Source organism: Podarcis muralis, chromosome 8 (assembly GCF_964188315.1).
Source record: "Podarcis muralis chromosome 8, rPodMur119.hap1.1, whole genome shotgun sequence".
Classification (NCBI taxonomy): Eukaryota; Metazoa; Chordata; class Lepidosauria; order Squamata; family Lacertidae; genus Podarcis; species Podarcis muralis.
Window position 1 is genome coordinate 45,209,321 of NC_135662.1, and position 26,832 is coordinate 45,236,152.

Below are 26,832 nucleotides of genomic sequence, written 5' to 3' on the forward strand. Positions count from 1 at the left end.
AATAATTTAAAGCACACTTCGAAAGCTGTTTTACTTTGTAAGAGATGAGTGATTTTCATAAAGTGTTTCTAACATTCTTTGCTGCTTTGCTGGAGAGAAGAGTGCCCAGAATTCAATTAACTAAAGAGGAAGCAAAAGTTAATGAAAGGGCATGGCATTACTGGCCACAGGACACCATTTTAAAAATGTCAGTGTGCGGATGCACGTGTTAAGAGTCCTCAGTCTTCATGATGCTTCTTTTGTCTCTAGATGTTAAATCCCAGGGCCTGCAGATTCATGCATGCATATATTTTTAAGACCCACCTTATTATTCTCATTCTTTATTATATTTGTGTATTGCCCTTTATCCATAGATCTCAGGGCGGTTCACAACCTTAAATTACAATATAAGAAACACAAATTGTAAGTTGTTTTAAACTGTTTTTAATATTGTGTTTTAATGTTGTAACCTGCCCTGGCACCTTAGGGTGAAGGGTGGGTAATTAATAAATAATAATATTAAATTACGGGTCTAGTATCTTGTGGCACTGCCAAAGAGCTTCATAGTTTTTTGTTGTTCTTACAAGCTGTTGTTGTTAAATGTATATTTACATGCATATACTCCAAGGCAAATATATAACATAATGAAAGCTCACAATACACTCCATGAGCAGAGAACATAGGCACTCAGTTTGGGGTATCAGCATGTAAAAGTCTGGAGGATGAACATCAGTGCCGCCCTTGGCTATATGCCTTCATTCCACAGTGGCACAATGAAAAAGTGGATTTATTTTTATAGTGCAGTCTGTAGGCAAGGATGTTATTAGGATGTCAGTCTGGGGCATCTAACTGTAAAAATCAGGATCTATGGGAGTTGGCATTTCAGATCTGCGTTTTAGCATCATAGCTGTTCCAAGCTAGTTGTTTTTTATTGTGCAATCCATGGGTATAGAATTGAGTTACTAATGCTCCAGTTGTAAAAGTCATGAGGTTTTATGTCTTAGATCTCCATTCTTTTTACACCATTGGATTGAATAGCATGGATGAAAGCTGTAATCAGATAGTGCATATACAAATTGTGAGGATTTGTCTCTCTGAATTTATACTGCAGCACTGCCACAAAGTAGTGGATCTGTGATTTGTATGCAATACTCTGAAGGCAAAATGGTGAGTTGAACCTTCAGGTTTCCAAGAGGTCCAAAGTTTAACCTCAGAGGATGCTGAGCCATGGTTAAATGCCATGAAGCTTGATTCCTTAGAGAGGAACAAGACACGGGAACTAGTTCCAGGCCTGCCCTGGCCACAAAAGGTTTACAAAGTTCAGTTATTGCAAAAATTTTCAGTGTTACTTTTATGCATTTTTTAAAATCATCATGGTATTTACGGTAACAATAATATATCATGTCCTTTAGAGGAGAAATTGTGAATTGTAGAATTTTAAATACCTGTCATCATCCTTGGGTTCACTCAATTTTGTTTATAACATTCTTCCATTTTCTTCAAGTTGTGAGGGTGGGAGATGGGGAGGGGCCTCACAAGTGGAGTAGCCTAGGGCCTCTCTTCATCTAAATCCAGCCCTGGCCCAGGTGCTTAGAAAATAAGATGGGCCTCTTTTCCAGAAATAAGTGAAGCTTTTCAAAGAATGGTTTGCATGCTGTTACAGTTAGAGGAGTCAGTGCAAACTGCATTGGATAGGGCAACCAAATGCAAAGTTGGTCTGTTTCTTAGTACCATTTATGTTGCATTCCATGGGCATGGATTGGAGTTATTGTTAGATGGTGGCTCTGACTGTAAAAATAATTAAGTTTTACGTCTTGGCTCTGCCTAGAACAGACCTTCAGTGGGCGGGGCATGAAGGGCTTCAGCTTTTTTACCACCAAACTTGGGTCTCCAGCTGGTTTTGTGGACTACAGTTCCCATCATCTTTGCTAGCTAGGGGTGATGGGAGTTGTAGTCCAAGTTTGGTTGTAAAGAAGCTGAGGCCCTTCAAGCCACGCCCACTGAAGGTCTGTTCTAGGCAAGTTTCGGAAACCCTGATGGGGGGGGGGAACCGGCCAAGTATCCTGGGAACTGTAGTGTGTATACAATTCCCAGCACTCTTAACAAACTACCTTCCCCAATATTCCTGGAATCCTTAATACAGCTTGTCTGCCTGGAGAGGGTGTGTGTGTGTCTCCACACTCTCAGGCAGAATTTTTCCCCGTGCTTCAGGACTCAAAGCTCTCGAAGAAGTAACCTTTTTTCAGCCTTTTCAAGAAATCCTAATAAAGGTATTGATCAGCTCACACAAGTGAAATTTGCGCGTGCACACACCACGGCCAGTAGGCCTCCTTGCACTTTTTTTTTTGCCTTCCTTCTGTCTACCCTCATTTAGGCGCAGAGCCAAATCTCTCGCTTAGCAAAGTGCTGCTGCAACGTGCGACGCCCAGCACGAGCGCGCGCTTCTCAACGCCCGGCTGCATATCAATACACCATAGTTGCTAGGTCAGCCGCTTGCGGTGTAACCTAAGCGGGCGAGGGAATTCTCCGAGGGGGCAATGATGAGAGGGCAAAGCGTGCAAGCTGCGAAGGAGAGCAGGCCTCGTGCTGCTGCTGCTGCTGCCTGGCTGGCTGGCAGACTGCCGCGGCTCTTACTCAGACGCCGGCTCGGGCGCGGTGCTGCTGCTGCTGCCGCCGCCTGCAGCCCTGCAGCCAGCTCTGCTCCAGCGGCTCCGCAAGGCGAGCCAATGATCGCTGTCGTGCCGACGCCGGGGAAGGCCTGGGAAGGAAGTGCTGCTGGGGAAGCGATGCGGCTTCGCTGGGTTTGGCAGGCATGAACCGCTTTGGGGATCTCACCATGTCCTTCAAGGTAAGCTTTTCCCCAGCCGCGCTGCTGTTCGGCTCCTTCATCATCTTCCAAGTTCTCCTGCGGCTGTGACCCGTTATCACTGCAGATGCCATGGCAGGCCTGGCTCAGCGGCTGCCTCTGGCTTTGCGGGGCAAGCTGGGCTCCTCTCTTTTCTCCTAAGCGCCAATGCAGCTGGCGGGAACCAGGTGGCTGGCTAAAGCAATGTTTGCTTTTTATTAAACGGCGATCGGGGTGGGGGAGTGTTGAAAGGTTAAGCATGTGGAGTGTGGGCGAGGCATTTATTTTCAGGCTCTGTTTGAGACTGAGTCTCTCTGTGTGTGTGTGTGTTTTAAACTGAGCGGTGCCGTCCACTTCAGGATGAAGCCTTTCACCCACTAATCCCAGATGTGCGAAGGCTGGCCATGTTGAGTGGTGAGGGGAAAGCTCTCTGTCCATGCACAAAAGCACTCCTCTTTTCTCCTGCTAACTACTGCACGTGCTGTGTGGCGGATGAGACCTAGCATCAGAAACATGCCCTGTGTGGAGCAGTGTTGGAGGAGGAGATGTTTTCTGCACAACGCAGACATAACATGTCCGAGGATGCTGTATAGAGAAAAGAGTTTGCGCTGAATTATTTTTGTATTTATTATTAATATTCCTGATACTTTTTACCTCAGAAGTAATTCAGGAAGTCTCAAGGCAGCTCACAGCAAAACCAACACAGACTGAAAAAATAATAGTTTTAACATAGCAATTAAAGTAATGAACTGTGGATTATAATAATTTCAGTTTGTGTGCAGCCAAGCACCTGCTGAAACAAGTTGGCTTCTGCCATTGGCCAGAATGCAAGGAACAAGGAGCCAAGTTGGCCTCCCTCCACAGAGCATTGCATATTTTACATGCCACAACCAAAAAGGCCCTTTCTCTTGTATCTTTATGTCTGCCCACGCCCACTTTTGCTCACTACAGTGGTACCTCAGGTTAAGTACTTAATTCGTTCCGGAGGTCCGTTCTTAACCTGAAACTGTCTTAACCTGAAGCACCACTTTAGCTAATGGGGCCTCCTGCTGCCACTGCGCCACCAGAGCATGATTTGTGTTCTCATCCTGAAGCAAAGTTCTTAGTCCGAGGTACTGTTTCTGGGTTAGCGGAGTCTGTAACCTGAAGCGTATGTAACCCGAGGTACCACTGTATTATATTGTATGAAATTTGAGGCTGTGTTATGCAAGGGGGTGCTGTCAAACTTCCTGCCCCCGTCACATATTGAAAAAACAAGTTGAAAGTGTTGCACTGCATAGCCTTGCCCCATTCTGTAGACATGTGCACTGGCCATAGGATTCCCTATCTGAGTGAGATCCCTGGTACATTTCCATCAATAGTTTCTCCACTGGCTGGCAGTGGCTCTCCCGTGTCTCAGGCAGGGATCTGTCCCGTTCCTTGTTACTTGATCCTTTTAGCTGAAAATTCTGAGTAATAGTTCTGAAAAATGAAGGTGATGCTTGTCAATTGTTCCTCCTTGGTTATGCTGTTTAGTCAGAGAGAGCATGTTATTGTACTAGGGTGGTAATAAATTAAGATAGGCCGGACTTCAAGGATTGCAGTAAGAAGCCTAAATCCACATAATTCACCCAAGTACATAAAAGAGAGGAGGATTATAACTCATCAGAAAACAGGTGACAATTGATAAACAGAAAGGTTCACCTGAAAGTGTGCTCATTGGTCTCTATATTATGCAGTTCATGTACAGTGGTACCTCGGGTTACATACGCTTCAGGTTACAGACTCCACTAACCCAAAAATATTACCTCGGGTTAAGAACTTTGCTTCAGGATGAGATCAGAAATTGTGCTTCGGCAGTGGGAGGCCCCATTAGGTAAAGTGGTGCTTCAGGTTAAGAACAGTTTCAGGTTAAGAACGGACCTCCAGAACGAATTAAGTACTTAACCTGAGGTACCACTGTATTCTTGTTTCTTTAAACAGATACTTTCAAGTTTGATGCTGTTTGCAAATATTTAATATTTCTCTTCAACCTGCATCTTATTGCAGAACATTTTGTTCATTTGTATGATTGTGTTTTTTTATGAGGGCTTATTATTGGAGTGCTGGAAAGCTAAAGTGCACAAGCTTCCAAAGAAGAAGAAAAAACAAGCACAATGACAGAAAGATACGAAGCTTTTTGTAGGGAATGACATAGTAGTTTGAATTCAGAGAAAATAAGCTTTTCCAGAGACAGAGTAGTTGGATTTTCCTCAGGAAATGGGCAACATCTCAACATTCCCCTAAAAACAACAATTATGTCATCTGGAGAGGATCTATCTTTTCCTTATGCCCTTTGTTAAGCTTTTACCCAGATAATTTTATTATTTTTGGTTGGTTGGTTGATTAAAATCGACATAAATTTGTATAGGAGTAAAACAATAGAACCCACCCACCCCCGGTCTCTGTTTTTGGAAAAGATGCACATGTGTCACATCCAGCTTCATTTTAGAAGAAGCATTCCCTCCTGTGTAGAAGAGAGAGAGGGTTTCCTCTTCTAAGGTGACACCTGCCATGTATTGTAATTGTAATATTTAAAACATCTAATCTGTTTTGTGATTCACAAGCAACAACTTTTTAATTGATTAAAACATTTTAATTGAGTCACTGCACTGAATGATTATCTGAATATTTAAAGCCCAGCCCTTTGGAATTCATGGCCATGATCTTGAGACACACAGGGTGCGGTGGAATTGCATTGTTCCTTCTCTAGGTTGCCACATGGCTAACTATGACTCTGCCTCATTTTAGCCTTTCCACCAGCATGACAACGTAGCTTGTGTTCCTCTAGCATAGCAGGGTGTTGGTTCTGCCAGATTTTATGCCCCCTTAGCTGCTGAATGAAGGACGCGGGTGGTGCTGTGGTCTAAACCACAGAGCCTGGGGCTTGCCGATCAGAAGGTCGGTGGTTCGAATCCCCACAACGGGGTGAGCTCCTGTTGCTCGGTCCTCACTCTTGCCCACCTAGCTGTTCGAAAGCATGTCAGAGTGCAAGTAGATAAATAGGTACCTTCCGATGGGAAGGTAAACGGCGTTTCCGTGCACTGCTCTGGTTCGCCAGAGGCAGCTTAGTCATGCTGGCCACATGACCTGGAAGCTGTACTCCCTCGGCCAGTAAAGCGAGATGAGCGCTGCAACCCCAGAATCATTCGCAACTGGACCTAACGGTCAGGGGTACCTTTACCTTTAGCTGCTGTATATTGAATATAGGGTTTTGCCCTAAAAACTATTCTTGTGTGCTTGTTTCACAATGGTCTGATCCCTTTCTGTTCTGATGCATATCTTATCCACCCTTTTGTGACCAAGGGTGTTGAGCCAGGTTAGTGTGCTATGTGTGGTCTTTTTAGAGCAGAGCTTTCCAAACTTTTCATGTTGGTGACACACTTTTTAGACATGCATAATTTCGCGACACAGCAATTCAGTTTTGCATCATTTTGCAACACAGTGATTCAGTTTTACTATCAAACTAGAGGTTATACTAACCCCTTTCCAGGCTCAGGAGGAGCCTGGGGAGCGTTCGCGTGACATACCTATACACTGCAGCCGATACACTAACGTGTCACAACACACAGTTTGGAAAGCTATGTTCTAGAGCATAAAATAATGACTCTATGCTTGCATTAGTGTGTAGGCCCAATACCCACAGGGTAAGAAGGTGTTCTTCGAGAGTCAAATGGGTGGAGAGCAGCTTTCCTTTGCTGAACAGCTGTGTTTCTGTTAACCACTTAAGAAAACAAAGCAGAGAACATGCACGGTTAAAAGCAAAGGGCCCTTGCCAGGAAAGAAGAAAAAAGATCCCTACTAGCAAGACTTCACAGATATCCCCACGTTTGTACAGAATAATCTGATTTTTGTTGCATTTTGGTTTTGTTAACAGAAGGAGACACCACTTGCAAATGCTGCGTTTTGGGCTGCGAGGAAAGGAAACTTGGCACTTCTCCAGCTGCTATTGAACAGTGGGCGTGTGGATGTGGACTGCAAAGACAGTGTAAGGACTTTGTGCATGACAGGAACAGATGATTTGCATCTGTTTGCATAATCTGGTCTAGCGGCAGAGTGGGGAAACTTGACATGAATGCATTATTTTCTTCATACTGAGTGTGCTCAAAAGCAGGAGTCAAACAACACGTTACATGGCAGTTACATGACTGGGACTCCCCTTGCGCTTTTATTTTTCTTAAAAAGCAGTTTGCACACCTTCCAACAGTTTGCAAACCCTCCAACATATTTCGGCAGAAAATCAAGACTCGCTGATCTGGAGTGCTGGGATACATTTTGCACAGAAGCCACAAACCCTAGCATCCTCTTGTGCTCAAAGTATGGGAACTTTCAATAGTTACTCAGCAGGGGTCACAAAGCATTTTGCGTGTGCCAAAAGGCCTTCCCTTCTCTATTGAGCAGGTGCAGAGAAATTATATACAGCCTTCAGGTTTGCATGGCTTTCTATCCTATTTTTAAGATAATTAGTTTGTATTTCTTTATGCCCAGCTTGGTTCAACAACGCTTATGGTAGCATCGTACTATGGTCACAAAGAATGCGTGCGAGAATTGGTGCTGCAAGGAGCTGATATCAACCTTCAGAGAGAGGTATGGTAGAATTCTTAATTTTAAATGGGATTGCAAGAAAGACTAGGCCAAAATGCAAGATTCAAGACCTATTTTATTGTGAGAACTTATGGCTGTATGCAATGAGTGACATTTATGCGGTCAGCAAGTTTGGGTCCTGGTTAGTAGATACCGCTAAGGGCCCCCAAAGATGAGCAATAGGATATCACAATGCCCTAGTTAGTACGATCAGTTCCTGATGTAATAAGCCATGATATGCGTTGTGTACTTGTATACAGTCCCTATGCAAAAAAACCCCACAAAAAGCAAGCCAGGAAGCTCAAATTAACCATAGATTTCCATTTCATATAAGCCAGGAACACATTGATGGCTTCTAAAGAAGAGGATTAGGAAGTCAACTTTCATTTAATTTAAAGTTGGCTTTTGAATCTTGGCTTGTTTGGAATCCACCTTAAGACCCCAGTTTGCACTTAACAGGAAACTCGGATTAACTGCAGCTTCCTGGTTTATTTCTTCGCTTGTGGGGAGCTAGCAAGAGCAAAAGGGGTAGCTGGAGGTACATGAAGGTCATACATAACCTAGCCAATTAAGCCAGGATTAAATTGTGTAAACACGGCCAGTATCTTTGACTGATGACAGAACACAGAAATGAGTCAGAATAGTGGAGTTGATATTTTGAATTTCCTTGGTTACTTGCAACCAGGATATCAATCTCTTGCTGTAGGGTTGTCAGCCTCTTATCTGGCTTCTGTACAAGCAGGAGACATCATTTGCCATTAAACAGCAAGCAGTGTAGTTCAACTCAGACTTGGCCTGACAATTGGAGGTTACTATTCTCCCAGGATGGTGCTTCTCATCCTTCTCCATCATTATAGCATTTTAATCAACTTCTTTCCTAACAGCCTTTTAAGTGCCTGTCTCAAAAGGACTACAGGATATAGTGACAACCACATCCTCATTTTAACATATCCTGTTTGTATGCACAGCTTTTAATTGCAGCTCTCACTGTTGCTTTTTAAACTCAGAGAGAAAGTTAATCACCAGTGAAAGTTGCCACCTTCTCCATGGTAGGGCTCCTCTTTTTTGCATAGCTGTATGACAGGTAGAAATGCAACAGGTAGAGATTTTCTTATCAAGGCATCTCAGCACTGGGAAAGGCTTCACACATTAATTTTTTATCTGTCATGCAGATATTAAATGCACAGATACCTTATGAGAAGAAGGAGTGGCAAGCTTGAGTTGGTGATATCAGAATTCCCTTCAGTAGCAAATACAGTGGTACCCCGCAAGACGAATGCCTCGCAAGACGGAAAACCCGCAAGACGAAAGGGTTTTCTGTTTTGGAGGCGCTTCGCAAGACGAATTTCCCTATGGGCTTGCATCGCAAGACGAAAGCCCATAGGGAAATGCTGGCGGTCGGGAGCAAAGACTTTCGCCCACAGCCGGCCTTCAGAAGAGGACCTCTTCTGAAGGCCGGCGGGGGGCAAAAGTCTTTGCTCCCCCCGCCTGCCTTCCCCCCGCCTGCCGGGGGCGATCTTAAAATGCTGGCGGGCGGGAGCGAAGCGTTCGCTGCCGACCCCCAGCATTTTAAAATCTCCAAGGGACAGCAGAGAAGTCTCTGTCCCGGGGAGGTTTTAAAATGCTGGGGGTCGGGAGCGAAGCGCTGCCGACCCCCTGCATTTTAAAATCTCCCCGTGTCCCGGGAAGGTTTTAAAATGCTGGGGGTCGGGAGCGAAGCGCTGCCGACCCCCAGCATTTTAAAATCTCCCCGTGTCCCGGGGAGGTTTTAAAATGCTGGGGGTCGGGCTGCCGACCCCCTGCATTTTAAAATCTCCCCGTGTCCCGGGAAGGTTTTAAAATGCTGGGGGTCGGGAGCGAAGCGCTGCCGACCCCCAGCATTTTAAAATCTCCCCGTGTCCCGGGGAGGTTTTAAAATGCTGGGGGTCGGGAGCGAAGCGCTGCCGACCCCCTGCATTTTAAAATCTCCCCGTGTCCCGGGAAGGTTTTAAAATGCTGGGGGTCGGGAGCGAAGCGCTGCCGACCCCCAGCATTTTAAAATCTCCCCGTGTCCCGGGGAGGTTTTAAAATGCTGGGGGTCGGGAGCGAAGCGCTGCCGACCCCCTGCATTTTAAAATCTCCCCGTGTCCCGGGAAGGTTTTAAAATGCTGGGGGTCGGCAGCCCGACCCCCAGCATTTTAAAATCTTCCCGGGACACGGGGAGATTTTAAAATGCTGGGGGTCGGCAGCGCTTCGCTCCCGACCCCCAGCATTTTAAAACGCTGTTCCGAAGGGGGGGGGACACCTGCCCCAGCCGCCCCACTTCGGAAAGCTGTTCCGAAGCGGGGAGGGGGGGCGGGGACATCTGCCCCAGCCGCCCCACTTCGGAAAGCTGTTCCGAAGCGGGGAGGGGGGGCGGGGACATCTGCCCCAGCCGCCCCACTTCGGAAAGCTGTTCCGAAGCGGGGAGGGGGGGCGGGGACACCTGCCCCAGCCGCCCCACTTCGGAAAGCTGTTCCGAAGCGGGGCGGGGGGGCGGGGACATCTGCCCCAGCCGCCCCACTTCGGAAAGCTGTTCCGAAGCGGGGAGGGGGGGCGGGGACATCTGCCCCAGCCGCCCCACTTCGGAAAGCTGTTCCGAAGCGGGGAGGGGGGGCGGGGACACCTGCCCCAGCCGCCCCACTTCGGAAAGCTGTTCCGAAGCGGGGAGGGGGGGCGGGGACACCTGCCCCAGCCGCCCCACTTCGGAAAGCTGTTCCGAAGCGGGGAGGGGGGGCGGGGACATCTGCCCCAGCCGCCCCACTTCGGAAAGCTGTTCCGAAGCGGGGAGGGGGGGCGGGGACATCTGCCCCAGCCGCCCCACTTCGGAAAGCTGTTCCGAAGCGGGGAGGGGGGACGGGGACATCTGCCCCAGCCGCCCCACTTCGGAAAGCTGTTCCGAAGTGGGGAGGGGGGGCGGGGACACCTGCCCCAGCCGCCCCACTTCGGAAAGCTGTTCCGAAGCGGGGCGGGGGCGGGAACACCTTCTGAAGGCGGGCGGGGGGCGAAAGTCTTTGTCCCCCCTGCCTGCCTTCCCAGGGGCTTTTAAATCGCCTCGGAGAGCGGAGAAGTCCTCCGCTGTCCCGGGGTTTTTTAAAATGCTGGGGGTGGGAAGAAAAGCCCTTGTTCCCCCCCCCCCCCCAGCTTTCAGAAGAGGTCCGGGGACAGACTGTCCCCGGACCTGGTCTGAAGGCGGTTTCCCTAGGAACGCATTAATTGATTTTCAATGCATTCCTATGGGAAACCGTGCATCGCAAGACGAAAAAACCGCAAGACGAAGAGACTTGCGGAACGAATTAATTTCGTCTTGCGAGGCACCACTGTAAGTGGTCTGTCTAGGCCTGCATTAGAATTATTCAGAAACTTAGCATCTTGATAGTGCACCAGGAGCCTGGAGTCATTTTTTCCTGATAACAGAAAACAGGTATATGTCTAAAGGATGACACAATTCTCATCTATTTACAAAATATGTGTGTATACCTGTCTTGGTTACCTAGAATTAGGATAGTGGTCCCTTTGATGACATCTGCAAATTGCAACATTACCAGATCTACTGGTGGATAATAGGAGTTTTCCTAGATGAATTTAAAGATGGTTAGACTTGCTTTAGAAGTTGCTGGTATGAGGCTTTCATCCAACAAAGCCCTTAATGTATGTGAGCAGCTCCATTATCTCAGTGTACTTAAGCATCTGATAAAGAGACCTAGGAGAATAAAGCTAGCATGTCCACTTGACCTAACTCTGAGAATCTCGTTTGAAGTGTTCCTTCAACAAGGGGAAGGCATAGCAACAGATCTCGCTAAACTTATTTTAATGTATCCCGTTTGATGTACAGATGGCCGGTTTGCCATATGGTTGCATGCATGCTTTTGTAGCTAACCACTTGGTAAACGGTTCAATGTATTTGTTCCTCGAGCCAGTGTGGTGTAGTGGTTAAGAGTGGTGGACTCGTAATCTGGTGAACCAGGTTCGCTTCCCCGCTCCTCCACATACAGCTACTGGGTGACCTTGGGCTAGTCACACTCCTCTGAAGTCTCTCAGCCCCACTCACCTCACAGAGTGTTTGTTGTGGGGGAGGAAGGGAAAGGAGATTGTTAGCCGCTTTGAGACTCCTTCGGGTAGTGATAAAGCGGGATATCAAATCCAAACTCTTCTAGATAATTTGGGATTGTGGTTTAAAACAAATTCTAGAATGGTTATAATACAACATCAAATCATGGGTTATGAAACTGGCTTCAGAAGCTCTCCCCACTGTCATGCAGGAGGAGAAAAAGGGAGGGGGAAGCGTGCAACCCAAGTCATGTGCGCATAGCACTAACTAAACCATGGTTTAACATTATGTGTATACTAGGCCGCTGCCTTCCTTTTCCCTCACAGCTGTGTTACAGAAATTTAACAGGTTGTTTTCTCAGTTGTTCCATCCCCAAGCTATGAAAAGTAGTATCTTGAATTTTGGCTTTGTTACTCATTTTGAAAGTTTAATTATTATTTTTTTAAGTGTTGGTTGGGAGTGATGGGAGTTGTAGTCCAATACAACTGGAGGGCACAATGGTTGGGGAAGGCTGTCCTGGAATCTTCCAGAATAGAACCATGTGGGAATGTTTTAACTGAAGAGCAGCTGCTGCTAGATATGAGAATTTGGATTTGCACATTTCAAGCATTACCAACTTTAAAATAAGGTTTTAAAAGACACTGTTATGTAGATTAAATAAAATTTACCTACATACCTGATCCCTTTATGCTTTATGTTTCTCTTTTTCAGTCTGGTGCCACTGCCCTGTTCTTTGCTGCACAACAAGGTCACAACGATATTGTGAAGTTTCTCTTTGAGTATGGAGCCTCCACAGAATTTAAAACCAAAGTAAGAGATTGTGCTTGGCTTTAACACCACGATGATGAATTTTGGCAGGCAGGGATTTGGCATGGAGAGCAAGCGAGAGGCCCATGATATAATTTTGCTTCTTGCCACACAGTTCTCTGGCAGGACATATGTTCGGCTCAGGCTTTTACTGCTCCACTTTCATTGTACAAGTGCTGCTCCATTTCCTAATAATTTTTACTCTTTCCGTTGCAAAAGGGCAGAACCAAAGCTGACCAGATTGGTTGTCTCTTTTATGCTACCCAGTAGCATTTAGATATTGCAAGAAGCAATATCTAAAATGGAAAAAAAGAAAGACAGAAAGAGGCCACTCTGCTTGGAAGTCAAGTTGTATGGAATTTACAGCTGCAGGCACTCAGGCAGCTGGATTTTCTTGAAAAGATGCTGTCATTTCATGTTTAACATGACAGGAGTAGCTACTGTATACCTGCCAAGATAAGACTAAATAACTCATGTGCTTTAGGCTGTCAGATGACCGTGGCCTGAATTGTGAAAGAACTGACTCCTTTCTGTAGTCAATGCCACCTGCACAACTGCTTTAGGCAAAATCTGTTTCTTTGTGCTAGCATGAAATCACCTATGGCTCATGCAAAATGCACTCGTCTCACCTTCACCTTTTCTACTCTTGCGCTATATTCTTCATATTAGGGAATAATTGAATGTAGGGCAATTTCCCCATCAACTCTTGCTGTTGGCCACCTGTTAAAACAATTTCTCACTGAATTAACTGAACGGAAGCAAACAAAGCACGGAAGTGCTCAGATTTGGAAGAGATCTTAGAGTGCTAAGGAAGGACAGATCCACGGAACTGAAGCACCAGTTCCTGTCCTTAGTTTTATGGGACTTAAGAGTCTGTGGCTGCGTTAGTCTCGGAAACAAGGGTGGTATCCAATTAAGTTTTACTTAGAGTAGACTCATTAAAATTAATGGACCTAACTTAGTCATGTCTGTTAATTTCAGTGGTTCTCCTCGGAGTAAAACTTAGCTGCATACTACCGAATGACAGTATTCCAGCCTAGTGCACAAAACTGTGTTGAACTTGTTTTGTTACATTTACAGTGGTACCTCAGGTTACATACGCTTCAGGTTACAGACTCCGCTAACCCAGAAATAGTACCTCGGGTTAAGAACTTTGCTTCAGGATGAGAATAGAAATTGTGCTCCGGCGGTGCGGCGGCAGCGGAAGGCCCCATTAGCTAAAGTGGTGCTTCAGGTTAAGAACAGTTTCAGGTTAAGAACGGACCTCCGGAACAAATTAAGTACTTAACCCGATGTATCGCTGTTTTTACGTCTGGAGTTCTTTCCCTCACCCTCACCAAAACCTTGTTTTTTATTTATTTCATACATGTAGTGAACCAAAGCTGAGGCTCTGGCCAGCTTGAACATCACACAATAATTTAGCATGATGAGAATGAGCCTAGCTGAGCCTTTGGCTCTGCTGTGGTGCAAGGAGGAGTTTGGAAGCTTTTTCTTCACCCCCCCCCCCCTTTATTAACCACAGCTGGTTGTGTCATCCGAACCTCTCAAACTTGTGGATGATCATAATTATGAAGCTGGTTTGTTTCAGCAAACTGGTTGAGGTTAGCCATGGTTTAGAGTCCAGATCTAATGTAAAAGCAGGAAACTTATCAAACTCTGCACACGCTTCCCCCTTGCAAACGCTTGCCCTGGAAGATCAAAAGCAAGAGAGATGAGAATTGTGCGTATTTCTTTTCAGGACTTAATGTAATATGAAAATCTATAATAAGTCAGCCAGTGCCAGTGAGAGAGAGGGAGAGAGTAAAAGGTAGCATTCTCGCACATTAAGGCATGCACAGTATTTTTGCTGTTTATATACCGCTTAATTATCCAAGGTCTTAAGTGGTGTACATAAGGATGTAGCCTTCTGCATTCATGTGGCTGGGTAGGTAGTCAGGAGAGATTGGCTTTTGCTTTCCTTCCAGATTGCACAGTAACAAGGCAATAGTAATATTCCAAAGTAGTGTTATTGGGATGTGCATGTGGGGGCGGGGGGAGGACTGCAGCAGGGAACCAGAAAAATTAGAGAGCATGCACAGCTCTTTGTAGCACATTGCACTGCATGTTGGTTTGTTTAAAAAAAAAAAAAGCATTTTGCAATAGCTGAAACCCATTGTCATTATTGTCGTGAAATGCACAGCATCAGCAATATGATTTCTGCCTTGGCTTTTCTGGTTTGAAAAGACCTCGCATGCGTAACGCCAGCATTATGCAAAAGTCTCTGCTTTGATTTGCTGATGTGCAATTGTGCCAGGATGGTTTTCATTTCTCGGAATTTCCAGCGTATTTGCCAGAGACAGCAGTGCAGCCTCAGCTTCTAATTCCCTACAGATGTAGCCAAAATTGTTCCAGAGTTAACATAAACAACTGCATCCAGTACAAAAAATGATGAGGAATGTGAAACACCTTCCCTAGGAAGCAGTGCTTGTTGTTACTTTTTAGATGAGGAGGAATAGAGAAATGTCTTAAGTGTAGGAATGAGCATTCCTCCTGATTTGCCTGCAGGGTGTTTTATACGTTTTCCAGTTAATCGTTTGTTCATTTCACACTTTTCAGTGCTTGTCTCTACCACCTTCCTGTCCAGAAAATGGTCTGTTTCTTTTTTTAAAGTGGATTTGTTACAGATCTCAGAACCTCTGTGAGAGCAAGTTGCTCACTGGCAGCTCTCCGTGGTGCTACAACTACCAGCCTTCACCTGTGGGAACTTGGTAGAAATGGGTCAAAACGGCTCTTTCCATTGCTGACAGACCAGCTGAACTGTTTCCATCTCAGCCAACTTTAATAGTGTTTTTACCTCCCCCCATGCTTTTTTCCTTTTGTGTCATGTTTGCATGGAATATCCTCTTTGTAAAATCCATCTGCAAACCATGCTTTGAGGCTTTGCAGCTGGGGAGCTGGATAAAAATGTGTTAAATAAATAACACCCGCCCCCCACTGCTTACCTCTTTTACGTCTGCCCCCGCCAGTAATGTCACTTTTCCCTCAGCCAGGCTTCAAAAGCCCTGCTAAGAGAAAAAAGTAAAAAAAGGAAGGAGATGTCCTGGAAATAGACAACCAGGAGGCAGGATGGCTCACTTCCTTCGACTTGCTTTCTCTTTTAATTGTGCCTCCCAGTTCCCAACTGCATGATGTGTGAAAGGGCAGGCCTTACTTCAAGAAACTGACACAGTTTTGTTTTACATGACATCTCATAGAATTATAGAGTTGGAAAGGGACCCTGAGGATCATCTAGTCCAACTGCTTGCAATGCAGGAATAGGCCAGTACAGGGATCAAATCTGTGATCTTGGTGTTATCAGCACCACACTTTAACCAACTGAGCTAACATGTTGGCAGGGGTGGGGGCTGACTTTTGGAACAAAAAAATTGTTGGGATCCAGTGCTAGTGATTTTATGGATGTCTGTTGTAATCAGTGCTTTTTTTCTAAAAAAAAAATGTTTAGGGGTACTCTCATTTTCCTACTCATGCAGTATTGAAATACTGCCTCTCAATGAGGCCAAACTTAGATTCACAAAATGTTTAGGGGCGTGTTTGTTATTTATAGCCTGCTCTTCTGGCTGGGTTTCCTCAGCAACTGGGTGGCTTACAACATAACTAAAACCATAATAAAAACATCAGTCCTTAAAAACTTCTCTAAATAGAGCTGCCCTCAGATGTCTTCTAAAAGTCTGATAGTTGTTTATTTCCTTGACATCTGAAGGGAGGGCTTTCCACAGGGAGGGTGTAGATACCAAACTTCATGAATGACTGTAATTAAGAAGTCATAATGTCATAGCCAGTATAACAGGGCCTGTGACTTTGCAGCAAGACCATTAAAGTCCAAGAAGAAGAAGAAAGCCAAGTTCATGCTGGAGGAAAGAAGAAAAGTGCTTTCCTGTTTGAAGAGACCCTGGATATCAAATCCTTGGATGGGGAATGTTGCTGGAAACTATAAGTGACAGCTGTTTGAAGTAATATAGTGTGGACAAGTTATCAGAAAAAGCCATGTTCAGAATTTCACATTTTAGGTACCTCTGGATGCGAACGGAATCCGTTCCGGAGCCCCGTTCGCATCTTGAAGCGAACGCAACCCATGTCTGTGCGTGTGTGGGTCGTGATTCGCCGCTTCCGTGCATGCGCGTGACGTTATTTTGAGCATCTGTGCATGCGCGAGCGACAAAACCCGGAAGTAACGCGTTCTGTTACTTCCAGGTTGCCGTGGAGCGCAACCCGAAAATGCTCAACCCGAAGCTACTTCAACCTGAGGTATGACTGTATATGGGAATTATGTGTTGTTCAGCGGTAGGATTGATAGCCACATATAGGGACAGTTTCCATTCATTGTGAACTAAACAGGGTCGCTTCCAACTCTACAGTTCTATGAGTCTTTGAATATTTATTAAGCCCTCAACAAGATACGTATTCCTCCCAAAGTTCTTGTTCCAAGGCCAGGGCTTAAATCAGAGCCTTCCAAACTGTGTCTCATGACATATTAGTGTGTTGGCTGCAGTATGTAGGTGTGTCGTGAGAACGCTCCCCACACTCCTCCAGGGGATGGAAAGGGGTTAGTTTAACCTCTGGCTTGATAGTAAAACTGAATTACTGCGTCGCGAAATGATGTGAAAATGAATTACAGTGTTGTGAAATGATGCATATCTAAAAAGTGTGTCACCAACATGAAAAGTTGGGAAAGCTCTGGCTTAAATTCTGCCACTGCCAGCAGCTTCCCCTGGCATTATCTGCAGAACTTCCGTTTGATTTCTTCATTGCTATTATTGTATTGCATTGAAATGCAAGACGTAGGTGGTATTCTATAGCCTTTGTCTTTCCCCCTTCACTTATGCCTATTCTGTGCTTTCTTTTTACTCCCCCACCCCCTTGCAGGATGGAGGCACTGCTCTGTTAGCTGCGTGTCAGTATGGGCACATGAGAGTGGTGGAAACATTGCTGAAGCACGGTGCCAACGTTCACGATCAGCTTTATGTGAGTTTACTTGAAGTTGGCCTTCAGCCATTCTGACCCTCCCTTTCCCCTGGAATGTTCAAGGTTTAAGGAAACCTTTCCGGGATTCATTTTTTCTGTTAATGAGAAAGCAGAGTGCTCTGGAACTGGTGTTTCTGTGCTACTATACGTGCTGGAAAGGAGTTGGTGGAAAATTCAAAGCTTGCCCAGTATGCCAGCTCCTCCTTACACTTTGAGCCATTCTACACATTACACAGAATGAGAAAGCAAAATTATAAGCTGTACATGTTTAATATTGCACATGGAGATTGGGAATAATGGAAACTGCCTTTTATGAAGTTTCCCTGCAGAGGGTTCTCTTGTGCACCCAAGCCCAGGAGAGGGGCAGCTACTTCAAACAGCTCTTTTGAGAAGCACTTAAAGGCAGCCCTCCATGCTGGAACTGGAATGTGGGGGCTGCCTTTAAGCGCTGTTTGAAGCATCTCACGTACTTCTCCTGCGAGTCGGTGGGTGGCAGCAGGGGAGAGGGTGGTAGAGATTCTCCTTTCCCACCTGCTGTTGCTGCTGCCCACCTGGTCGTAGGAGAAGCATGTGTGCTGCTTCAAATAGCACTTTTGGATAGGATATGAAATATGTAATGCACTTTAAAGCAATGATTGAAAGGAAGTTGTTCTTAAAACCAAAAATCTGATCAGCTTCTGTTGCTCAGCAGCACTCGCAAAGGACTTCCACAAGAGGCCGACTTCAAATGCACATTTGCTGGAACCATTACTCAGAAAGCACCAGGGTTTATTGTTTAATCTTTAAATTGATTACATGAAAGACTGGAAGCAGACTAATTAAAGAGCAAGCTTGCTTTCTGCGTTCATCAATGCTGCAGAAAAGTATCGGTAGTTATGAAAAAGATAATTCAGTATATAAGCAGTCTTGCTATGCTTGTGGGCTAATGGAGGAAAGGAAGAGTTCAATGATTCTGTTAAGAAATCTTTTTTTGCCAGCTTAAAAGCTAATTAAATATTTTATTTAAAAAATTAAGGACGGAGCTACTTCGCTTTTCCTGGCTGCCCAAGGTGGTTACCTGGATTTAATTCGGCTATTGCTGTCTTCTGGAGCAAAGGTCAACCAGCCAAGGCAGGTAATGTTCAGCATTGTTAAGACACAGACAATGTTTGTTACCCTCCCTTATTTATTTTTAAGATTGATACTGCCTAGATTTCCCCCTTCATCTGTTCATGTGCAAAGACTAACCAGCTGTGCCTTGGTGCTGACTACATTCCAGTTATTGGTGTGCCTTTGATATGGAAGTTAATATTTGATCAAATTTGGATACATGTGCTGCTGTTGGGTTTTCTATACAGACTGCCGAGGTTGTAGTTTAACTTCCTCTAATACTTGGCATTTCTGGTTATGCATTCTTACTTAGATTATAGGTATTTCCTAGAATCTGTCCCATGGAACAGTTGAAGGAGGTATGTGTGCCATGGGATCCTTAGAGGACACAAAAGTCAGAAAGTTAGGCAAGAAATTTGTTCTATCTCCCCAACAAGACCAGAATAGCTACAAGGGGTGGAAAACCTCAGGCATGTGGACCATATGTGGCCCTCTTGGGCTTTGTCTGGCACTAAGCCATGCTCCCTGCTCAGGCTGCACCTTTTCACTGACCCTTTTCTGTGCTCATCATGAGTGCCTTTGCCCAGCTGGAAGGTGTCTGTCAACTGTGGATAATATGCCTGTTGCTTGAGCATGGAAGCCTCTGGGTATATACATGCGAAAAAGCCTCTTCAATTTCAGGGCTCTGGGATGTAACATTTCCCCACCCATTTTTGGCTTTGGCCCTGCCCACCACTGGCATGGGGACCAAGGAAGGTTCCCCAAGAGGGACTGTTGCCCTTGGGTTCAAAGAGGATCCCTACTAACAGGAAATGCCCAGTGCCACAGAAATCCGGCTTAAGTCCAGAGCCACTTACTGACTGAACTATATTGCACCAGAGGTTATTTTCCACCAAGAGTAGAGGAAGGTGTAAATGCGGGAAATTGCAGGTTCTGAGTAAGTAGGTTCCTTAATCATTTACATTCACAGGTTGCTGATAACAAACATGAACTCAAGTGACGTGCCTTCTCATTCGGTATTTCCAGGCACACAAAGCCACAATTAACTATAGGATGTGTAAAAATCATGTTAGCACCCTGTGTTTCCTTATTCCTATAACATAAGAAGAACCCTCCAGGATCAGGCCAAAGGCCTATCTCATCCAGCATCCTGTTCTCACAGGCCAACCAATTCCCCATGAGAAATTCACAAGCTGGACCTAAGCGCAACAGCACTCTGTTCTCCTGCAGGTTCCAACCACTGAACCATACTGCCTCTGCAAGTGGCGTTAGACCGTAGCCATTGTGGCTGGTAACCACTGATAGCCTTGTTCTCCATTCATTTGTCTATTCTTCTTGAAAGCCCTGCTGTGGTAATGAATTCTTGTAGGAATGAATTCCATAGTTTAAATTTGCACTGTGTGAAGAAATTTCCTTCTTTTGTCATTATTGAATCTCTTTAACATTAAGCCTCACTTTGATTGACTGTATCTGAACTTTTTCCAGTTCCACAGTATCCTTTTTGAGGCAAGGGAACCAGAATTGTATGCACTATTTATTGCCTTGTTCCTCATGTCTTTTTGGAATTTCTGCCGCTATCATTATGCTCTTTTCATTTTGCACCAGCCTGTCCACAGGGTTTCAGTTGCTACCTTGATAAACAGGACCCAAAGCAATCTAGTCCACAAGTAACCCTGTCTCCTCCTCAGTTGGCAGATCTACTGTTGACTCAGAAGGTAATGGCCTGAACTAACAGGTTTACTGCAGTTGAGTCTTCTAAGGTTACTAGTTCTAGGAAACACTGACACCTTGTGACACTGAACTTAATTACCTGCCTCAATTTTGCTAGCTGTTAACTTCCAGACTGAGTGTTTACAGGAAATGAGATAAGATAATAAATGTTGCAGTCCTATATATAGATATCTATTCAGTGGTACTTAGTCCTGGATAATTGTGTACAGGATTGCATCCTAAGTGCCTTGTTTGGTTCCCACTAAGGTCCATGAAAGCCTTTGCATTTTTTCTTTGTATTAATATTTGCCGGCATCAGTCTGTCTCAGAAAACAGTGGAAGAGTGTGCCTTTGTGGGTAAAGTCAAACCGCTGGAGAGTTACAGTGCCTGCTGTGGCTGTAGAGACATATTTTATTGCAGGTGGGGCAGATGAAGGTGTTTGCTTTTGCTGCTATAGGTGCACCATGGCATTTCTTCTCTCTGCACTCCTCATCACTGAACATATCAAGAAACAAACATTTCAAATCTTCCCCAATTCTACCATTTGATATTTAAGAAAGCTTGGTGACACCATCCACAAACCAATATTTTTACCAACTCATGGTTGAAAACATACACAAGCTAACCACAAAATTTAACTGCTGTACAGCATCGTCACTAGTAGAAAACAAATAGCAATTTCCTTTCTGAAATACAGTGGTACCTCGGATTACATACGCTTCTGGTTACATACGCTTCAGGTTACAGACTCCGCTAACCCAGAAATAGTACCTTGGGTTAAGAACTTTGCTTCAGGATGAGAACAGAAATCGCGCGGTGGCGGCGCGGCAGCAGCAGGAGGCCCCATTAGCTAAAGTGGTGCTTCAGGTTAAGAACAGTTTCAGGTTAAGAACAGACCTCCGGAACGAATTAAGTACTTAACCCGAGGTACCACTGTACAGAGTTTTAAATTTGCATCCTGTATAAGCTACAGGTATAAAGAAGCTCATTTCTTATCTCAGCAGAATTATATATTCCATGGTTGGAAAACTGTTTGGGTTTGTTAAAAAAGAAGAAGATGCAAGGCTTTTGTAAACTGAATTGGGCACAGGAAGTAAAACTCAAGAAGCTCCTCTCCCTCAGCCTTGTTTTTCCTCATCAGCACTGTATTATTTTTGTTTAAAAAGAGTCCTTCAAACGAATACAGAACTACACTTCATGACCTGATAACAAACAAAATAGACTCTTGTCTGCGTTAAGCTTTATAGGAACCAGTACTTCCTGCTTCTTAAACTTTGGTATAGCATCTGATATTAATTAAGGCGTTTAAAACAGAGAAAATACTGTTTGTTATACAGAGTACTGTTTTCATCTTAATAAGTTATTGAACATTTCATTTGCACTGTTCAAACTTTTATTCAGCCACAAGGACATGCTGAAATATATAGATTCTGTTTGCCTGTTTGCATTCCCTGAACGCTGAGCTGAACACGATGTCCCTTCTCCAGGGGAAAACAGGTTTTCATCAAGGATTCAAGTTCATTTTGTCCTTGAGTTCCAGCCAGAATCTTGTGGTGAGCTGCCAGAGCTGTTCAGCGTGCTGCCTGTATCAAACTGATGGGTCCTGTTTTGCATGTTATTTCGTCTTCTTCTTAAAGGATGGGACAGCTCCATTGTGGATAGCCTCTCAGATGGGTCACAGTGAGGTAGTGCGAGTGATGCTGCTCCGAGGAGCAGAACGAGATGCTACAAGGAGTGTGAGTAGCTGCCTTTTGTTTTGGGGGCTTTATATTAGAAGAAAAGGAGTCAGCAGTGCTCTGTGATATGGTGGACAGGGGTTGGGAGCCTGTATGTTGTTGGAGTCTACCTCCCATTAGCTTCAACCAGCATGGCCAGTCATCAGAAATTATGGAAGCTGGTGTTTAGCAACCCATGGAGGGCTACATGTTCCCCACCCATATTCTAGAACATCCCATTGGTGTGCTGTGGCAGTCAGCACTGCAGAATAGGTTGGCTAGCATCCCTCTCAATTATCTCTCATTGCAAGGGGCATCTTACAACAGAAGGAACAGCTTCTTCTGTTTCCAAGTTGGAGATGTTTTACAAAACCAGAACACAGAAATATACTTAAGAAAAAAGCCAATCCCTTTCCTCTTGGTAATAAAAGTGTAAATTAAACAGTTAACCTTTGTCTCTGAGTGGTCCCTGTCACTCTCTGCCACGTTACTAAGAAAAAATTGGTAGGTCATTAGTGACAAAGATGTAGTGCTCAGATCCACTTGGTTATTTGTTATTTCTCAATAGATTACACAGCATGGCCTTGGCATTGAAGGCAAGTTTGAGGGCTGACGCATTTTGGAGGCTCAGTTTAAGATCAAGGATAATCTGGATCTAAAGAACCTCTTAACAAATGTGGCATGCACAGTAGAGTTCTTTTTCTTGAGCACTAGCCTTCTGTGGTAACTGATGGATTTCATAAGGGTCTGCTGTTCAAAATAAAGTAAAGCCCACTGAACATACAGTTCACTCAAATGAGTAGAATATAATAGATTAGGATTATTCATGTTTAGTAAACTACCAACTGCTACTTAAGAAGAAAAATGTGATGGGCTTTCAAGACTCCCAGTCCTTTATCGGTTCAAGGCTAACATCTTTTCATGTCCAGGTCTCGTGGTTATCCCCAGGTTGCTTCAAGGAGAATGGAAAGCTGCCACCAGCCTTCAATAGCCAGATGCCAATTTGTGTGGCCTTGTCAGGGAAATGCTGCTTCACCCAATACATAAATCCAGATTTGCCACCAAGTATACATGAAATAGAAAGCTGTAGACATCATCCTCATCACCATTATTATGCACCAGCAGGTCCCAGGCAGATTACAATTTTAGAATTAAAAACAGTTAAAACAAATGACAATCACGGGAAAAGGGTGGTAAATGACTTCCTAGTTTATGTATATGTGTGGTGCGTACATTTGTGAATTTCACATTTTTAGGTATGTCCTTAAAACCACTTAGTTGTACATCTATAAATGCAATGTGCGTGCTGTTCCTTTGGTCATATCAGCCATTGTGGTGGGGGGACAACTGCAGACTGCCCTCCTGGCACCAGCATTGATACAGCTTACCTGTACAGGGTAAAGCAGCAATGGCAAAATTGAGGCTGTGTAGATGCACCAGGGGAAACACCATATTCACCCCAGACTCAATGCTGCCTTGTAACAATGCTGGTGTCAACTGGGTGGCTGCCCAATAGCAAGCAGAGCTGGTGCCATAAAAAGAAGGAAAGGGTAGTAGCAATTCTCCCTTTCTCCTCTTCAACCTTACTTAATATTTATTTTGCTGCTGCTTAAGCAGTGGCAAGGCCCTCCACCTCCCTGCTCCAAGGTCCTACCTCGAGTGAAACATTCTGGGCATGCTGGATGCGAGACTGCCCATGGCACTGCTATGGTTTGCTGTTGCCGAAGCCCTATTTAGAGGGAAATTGTACAGTAATTCTAAACCTTTTCCTAATAGTTTTAGGTAGTAAACTGCAGTAGGGGCACAGGGAGTCTCAGCCATCGCTCCTAGAATGCTTTACTCCAAGGAATGCATTGCCCCTGAACCTTTCTTGAGAGAGGCAGGGAGCAAGGGGGGGGGGCTTCTGATGGCAGCAAGCATGTCATGCTATACCAGAGAACGCAAGCCCAAGTTAACCAGCTTCACCACCTGAGCCAATTGCTTCAGTTTGCTGAATGACGTTGCTAGCTCACTTCAATAGGACCTATTCCTAGATTAAGTGACTATAGGATCACAGTCTTAGGAATGTTTCAATGACAATGTTTTTAAACATTGAAGTCTGCAAAGCTAGGGTATGGATGTCATAAAAGCACTGCTGCTCCATGCAGTAAGGGCATCATGTACAGTAAGGACACTCAAAGCCTGCTTATGGGAGAAATAACATGCTCTAAATGGGTTATAATGAATGGGAGGAACCTTCCCTTATGAATTCTATACAAGGACAAGTCTAAAACAGGACAAATGGTCATCTTCAATTCATGTTTCTTCTCTCTCCTCCTTTCTGTTGTAGGATGGCACAACTGCTTTACTTAAAGCTGCGAACAAAGGATATAGTGATGTTATAGAGGAATTGCTTAAATTCTCTCCTACACTTGGTTTATTGAAGGCAAGTACTGAGAAAATATTTGGGATGCTCAGAACCATTGTTCTCTTGGATGCTGTGGGAGCTTTCACTAATTTCAGTGGGACTCTCACAGAAGATTGCTCAGTTTGACTCAAAATCCTAAGTTAATTCAAATATTTTTCTAATATAGAGATGTTAATATAAATCAGAGCCTGGTCCTGGGTCTTTTCCCTATTACATATGCCAGGCTTCCTCAAACTCTGCCCTCCAGATGTTTTGAGACTACAATTCCCATCATCCCTGACCACTGGTCCTGCTAGCTAGGGATCGTGGGAGTTGTAGGCCAAAAGCATCTGGAGGGCTGAGTTTGAGGAAGCCTGACATATGCCATGTCTCAAACTCAGGTGGGGTAAAGTCTTCTTATGCCCACCCATCTGTTGGAAATGGTTGGAAAAGGCTGCATCACTGTTAAGAGACCTGAGATTTAAAAGTTACGTATTATTGTTGTTGTTGTTGTTGTTAGCAACATCATCTGCATTTAGATATATTTTGTGTTTTTGTATATACTAGAATGGAACATCAGCTCTCCATGCAGCTGTTCTTGGGGGCAGCGCTAAAGCAGTAGCACTACTCATAGAAGCGGGAGCAGATCCACTCCTTAGGAACAAGGTAGTGTGCTTTTGTTTTAAGATTGTCAGACCTTTGAAACTGTTAGGAAAGTCTCAATCTTTGAATGAATCTCTTCGTAGAAATTCTTAGTAATTTTAGCCTGAAGTTTTACATTAGGAACAAAAACAGAGAATAAATTCTCCATATTGTGTATTTCCATTAGAGGGCAGCACAACTCTTGGGAAAAATTGTTTGCATCAACCACTTTCATCCCGCAAGGTATTTCTGTTACCTGTTGCAGCAAAATCATCCAAGTTTCAACTGGCACCTTTAAAGACTAACAAATCTCTTTGGGCATAAGGTTTTCTGGACATTTCTGTCATTACAGAATTGCACCACCGCCTCTTTTAAACTTACTGGAGCCTCCACAGTATACTAGAATACAAATCTGTGTAGACCAATATAGTATTTTTCCTCCTCAAGGGAGGCCCAAAGTCAATTCATTACAGATCTAGTTTAAATGCTACTGAGGCCTGAATGTAAATTTGAGTGTCAGCTGATCCTGCTCTCATGAGTGCCAAATCATGATTTTATTGGAAAGAAATCTATGTTTAATAGTCATTCATCCCTGCAGTATAGAGCAAGGATGGGGAACATGTGGTCTTCCAGATGTTGCTGAACACCAGCTCTGACCATTGCTCAAGCTGGCTGGGATTGATGGCATTGGAATCCAACAAGGTGTGGATGGCCAGAGGTTCACCATATCGTAGAATCTTTTTGATTCATTTTCTCTCAACTTAAAAGCCAGAAAACGAAAGGCAGTAACTTGCACTCCTTGCAGTGTCTTGATGTGCTCCTTGAAGCAGAATCGCTGTCCTGCAGCAGCCCAGGGAAGTCACTAGAATATGATGGGGTAGCTTGCTGAAGACCCCTTTGGATCTGCCCTGGGGATGGGAAGTGCAGAGTCCTACAAATGGCATTGGCCCTAGCCTCAGCCACCATGGTCAGTGGTCAGGGATGTAGTCGAGCAACAACCAGAGGACCACGTTAGCCACCCTAATCTAAGTAATTCCTCACAAGCCAACTTTGAATTATAGTCCCTGTTAAACAAGCCTGCTGAAAGGCTCAGTAATACAGCATTGGTATATTTTCTGATGAGAAGTGCATGAGTCCACAGTTGAATGTAGCTCAGTGCAGAATGTTGAATGCCGATGCTCCTTTGGGTGATGTTCCTTGAAGTCTGCTGCATGAGAACCAGATGGTGAAAGTCCTTTCTCTGGTTTCCAACCGACTCGTGTCTTGTTTCCAGAAAAACGAATTGCCTTCAGATCTAACGAAAAACGAGCGCATCCTACGGCTTCTGCAGACCAGAGAAAAGCACCGAAAGAGCTAATACAGCTTTGCGTCTCAAGAGAGAGCCAATGAGCCCTGCCCATATTCGCCCTCAAGCAAAGCTAGTTATCCTGCAGAACTGGAAATGTTTTGCTGAGACTCAAGCGACATGCCCTGACTCTTCCTCTGTGAACAAGGTCAGGGTTCTCCATGGAGTGGCACTGCTAAGGTCCTAACACCACTGCACTCACCAGATTTTTGTCTCTGGCTTCAGATGCAGGGAAGACTGGGTCGTGAGTGGCTTTCCTGAATAAAATCTTTTTCTGCTCCAGAGAAATATTCCTTTGCTGTAGCATTATCTGTTCTTTGAAGTAAACCTCCTGACCTTATTCAAAGTTGCACAGGTCTTTTTAGTTGTGCTCTGGCAAGTCCAGTTTGGCCTGAGCCCTTCTCAGGGCCTGCAGATGGCACAGACGGGGGCACTAGCAGTTTGGTTTCTCATAGTGCTTCAAGCCTCCTTTTATAGCCCATTGGTGTCATGGTACCAATTAGGCCATTTGCTCACTGGTGTCATAAAGGTTTCTGATAAAAATGTGGGATGTTCAGTTACTTGCAGCAGCACTCCCCTGCTAAGGCACACATCACATGTTAGATTGTAGTTGTCACAGTGCAGGCGGGCAGGGTTTTTGG

At 44.7% G+C, this 26,832-nt stretch overlaps 1 protein-coding gene across 1 annotated transcript; it reads left to right on the plus strand.

The window, feature by feature from the left end:
* Positions 1–2,461: 2,461 nt before the first annotated feature.
* ANKRD29 (ankyrin repeat domain 29) lies at positions 2,462–26,479 on the plus strand. The gene is made up of 10 exons (XM_028737177.2): positions 2,462–2,827; positions 6,720–6,830; positions 7,331–7,429; positions 12,207–12,305; positions 17,205–17,303; positions 18,319–18,417; positions 21,741–21,839; positions 24,148–24,243; positions 24,772–24,870; positions 26,120–26,479. The coding sequence occupies exons 1-10, from the start codon at positions 2,792–2,794 to the stop codon at positions 26,201–26,203; spliced, it is 921 nt and encodes a 306-aa protein (XP_028593010.1). The 5' UTR covers positions 2,462–2,791; the 3' UTR covers positions 26,204–26,479.
* The last annotated feature ends 353 nt before the right edge of the window (positions 26,480–26,832 follow it).

Excerpts from the sequence above, each read along its gene's own strand:
- ANKRD29 (XM_028737177.2), top strand. The coding sequence starts at position 2,792 with ATGAACCGCTTTGGGGATCTCACCATGTCCTTCAAG. Across the intron at positions 7,430-12,206 it reads ATATCAACCTTCAGAGAGAG|TCTGGTGCCACTGCCCTGTT; the intron begins GTATGGTAGAAT and ends TCTCTTTTTCAG. Across the intron at positions 18,418-21,740 it reads AGGTCAACCAGCCAAGGCAG|GATGGGACAGCTCCATTGTG; the intron begins GTAATGTTCAGC and ends TTCTTCTTAAAG.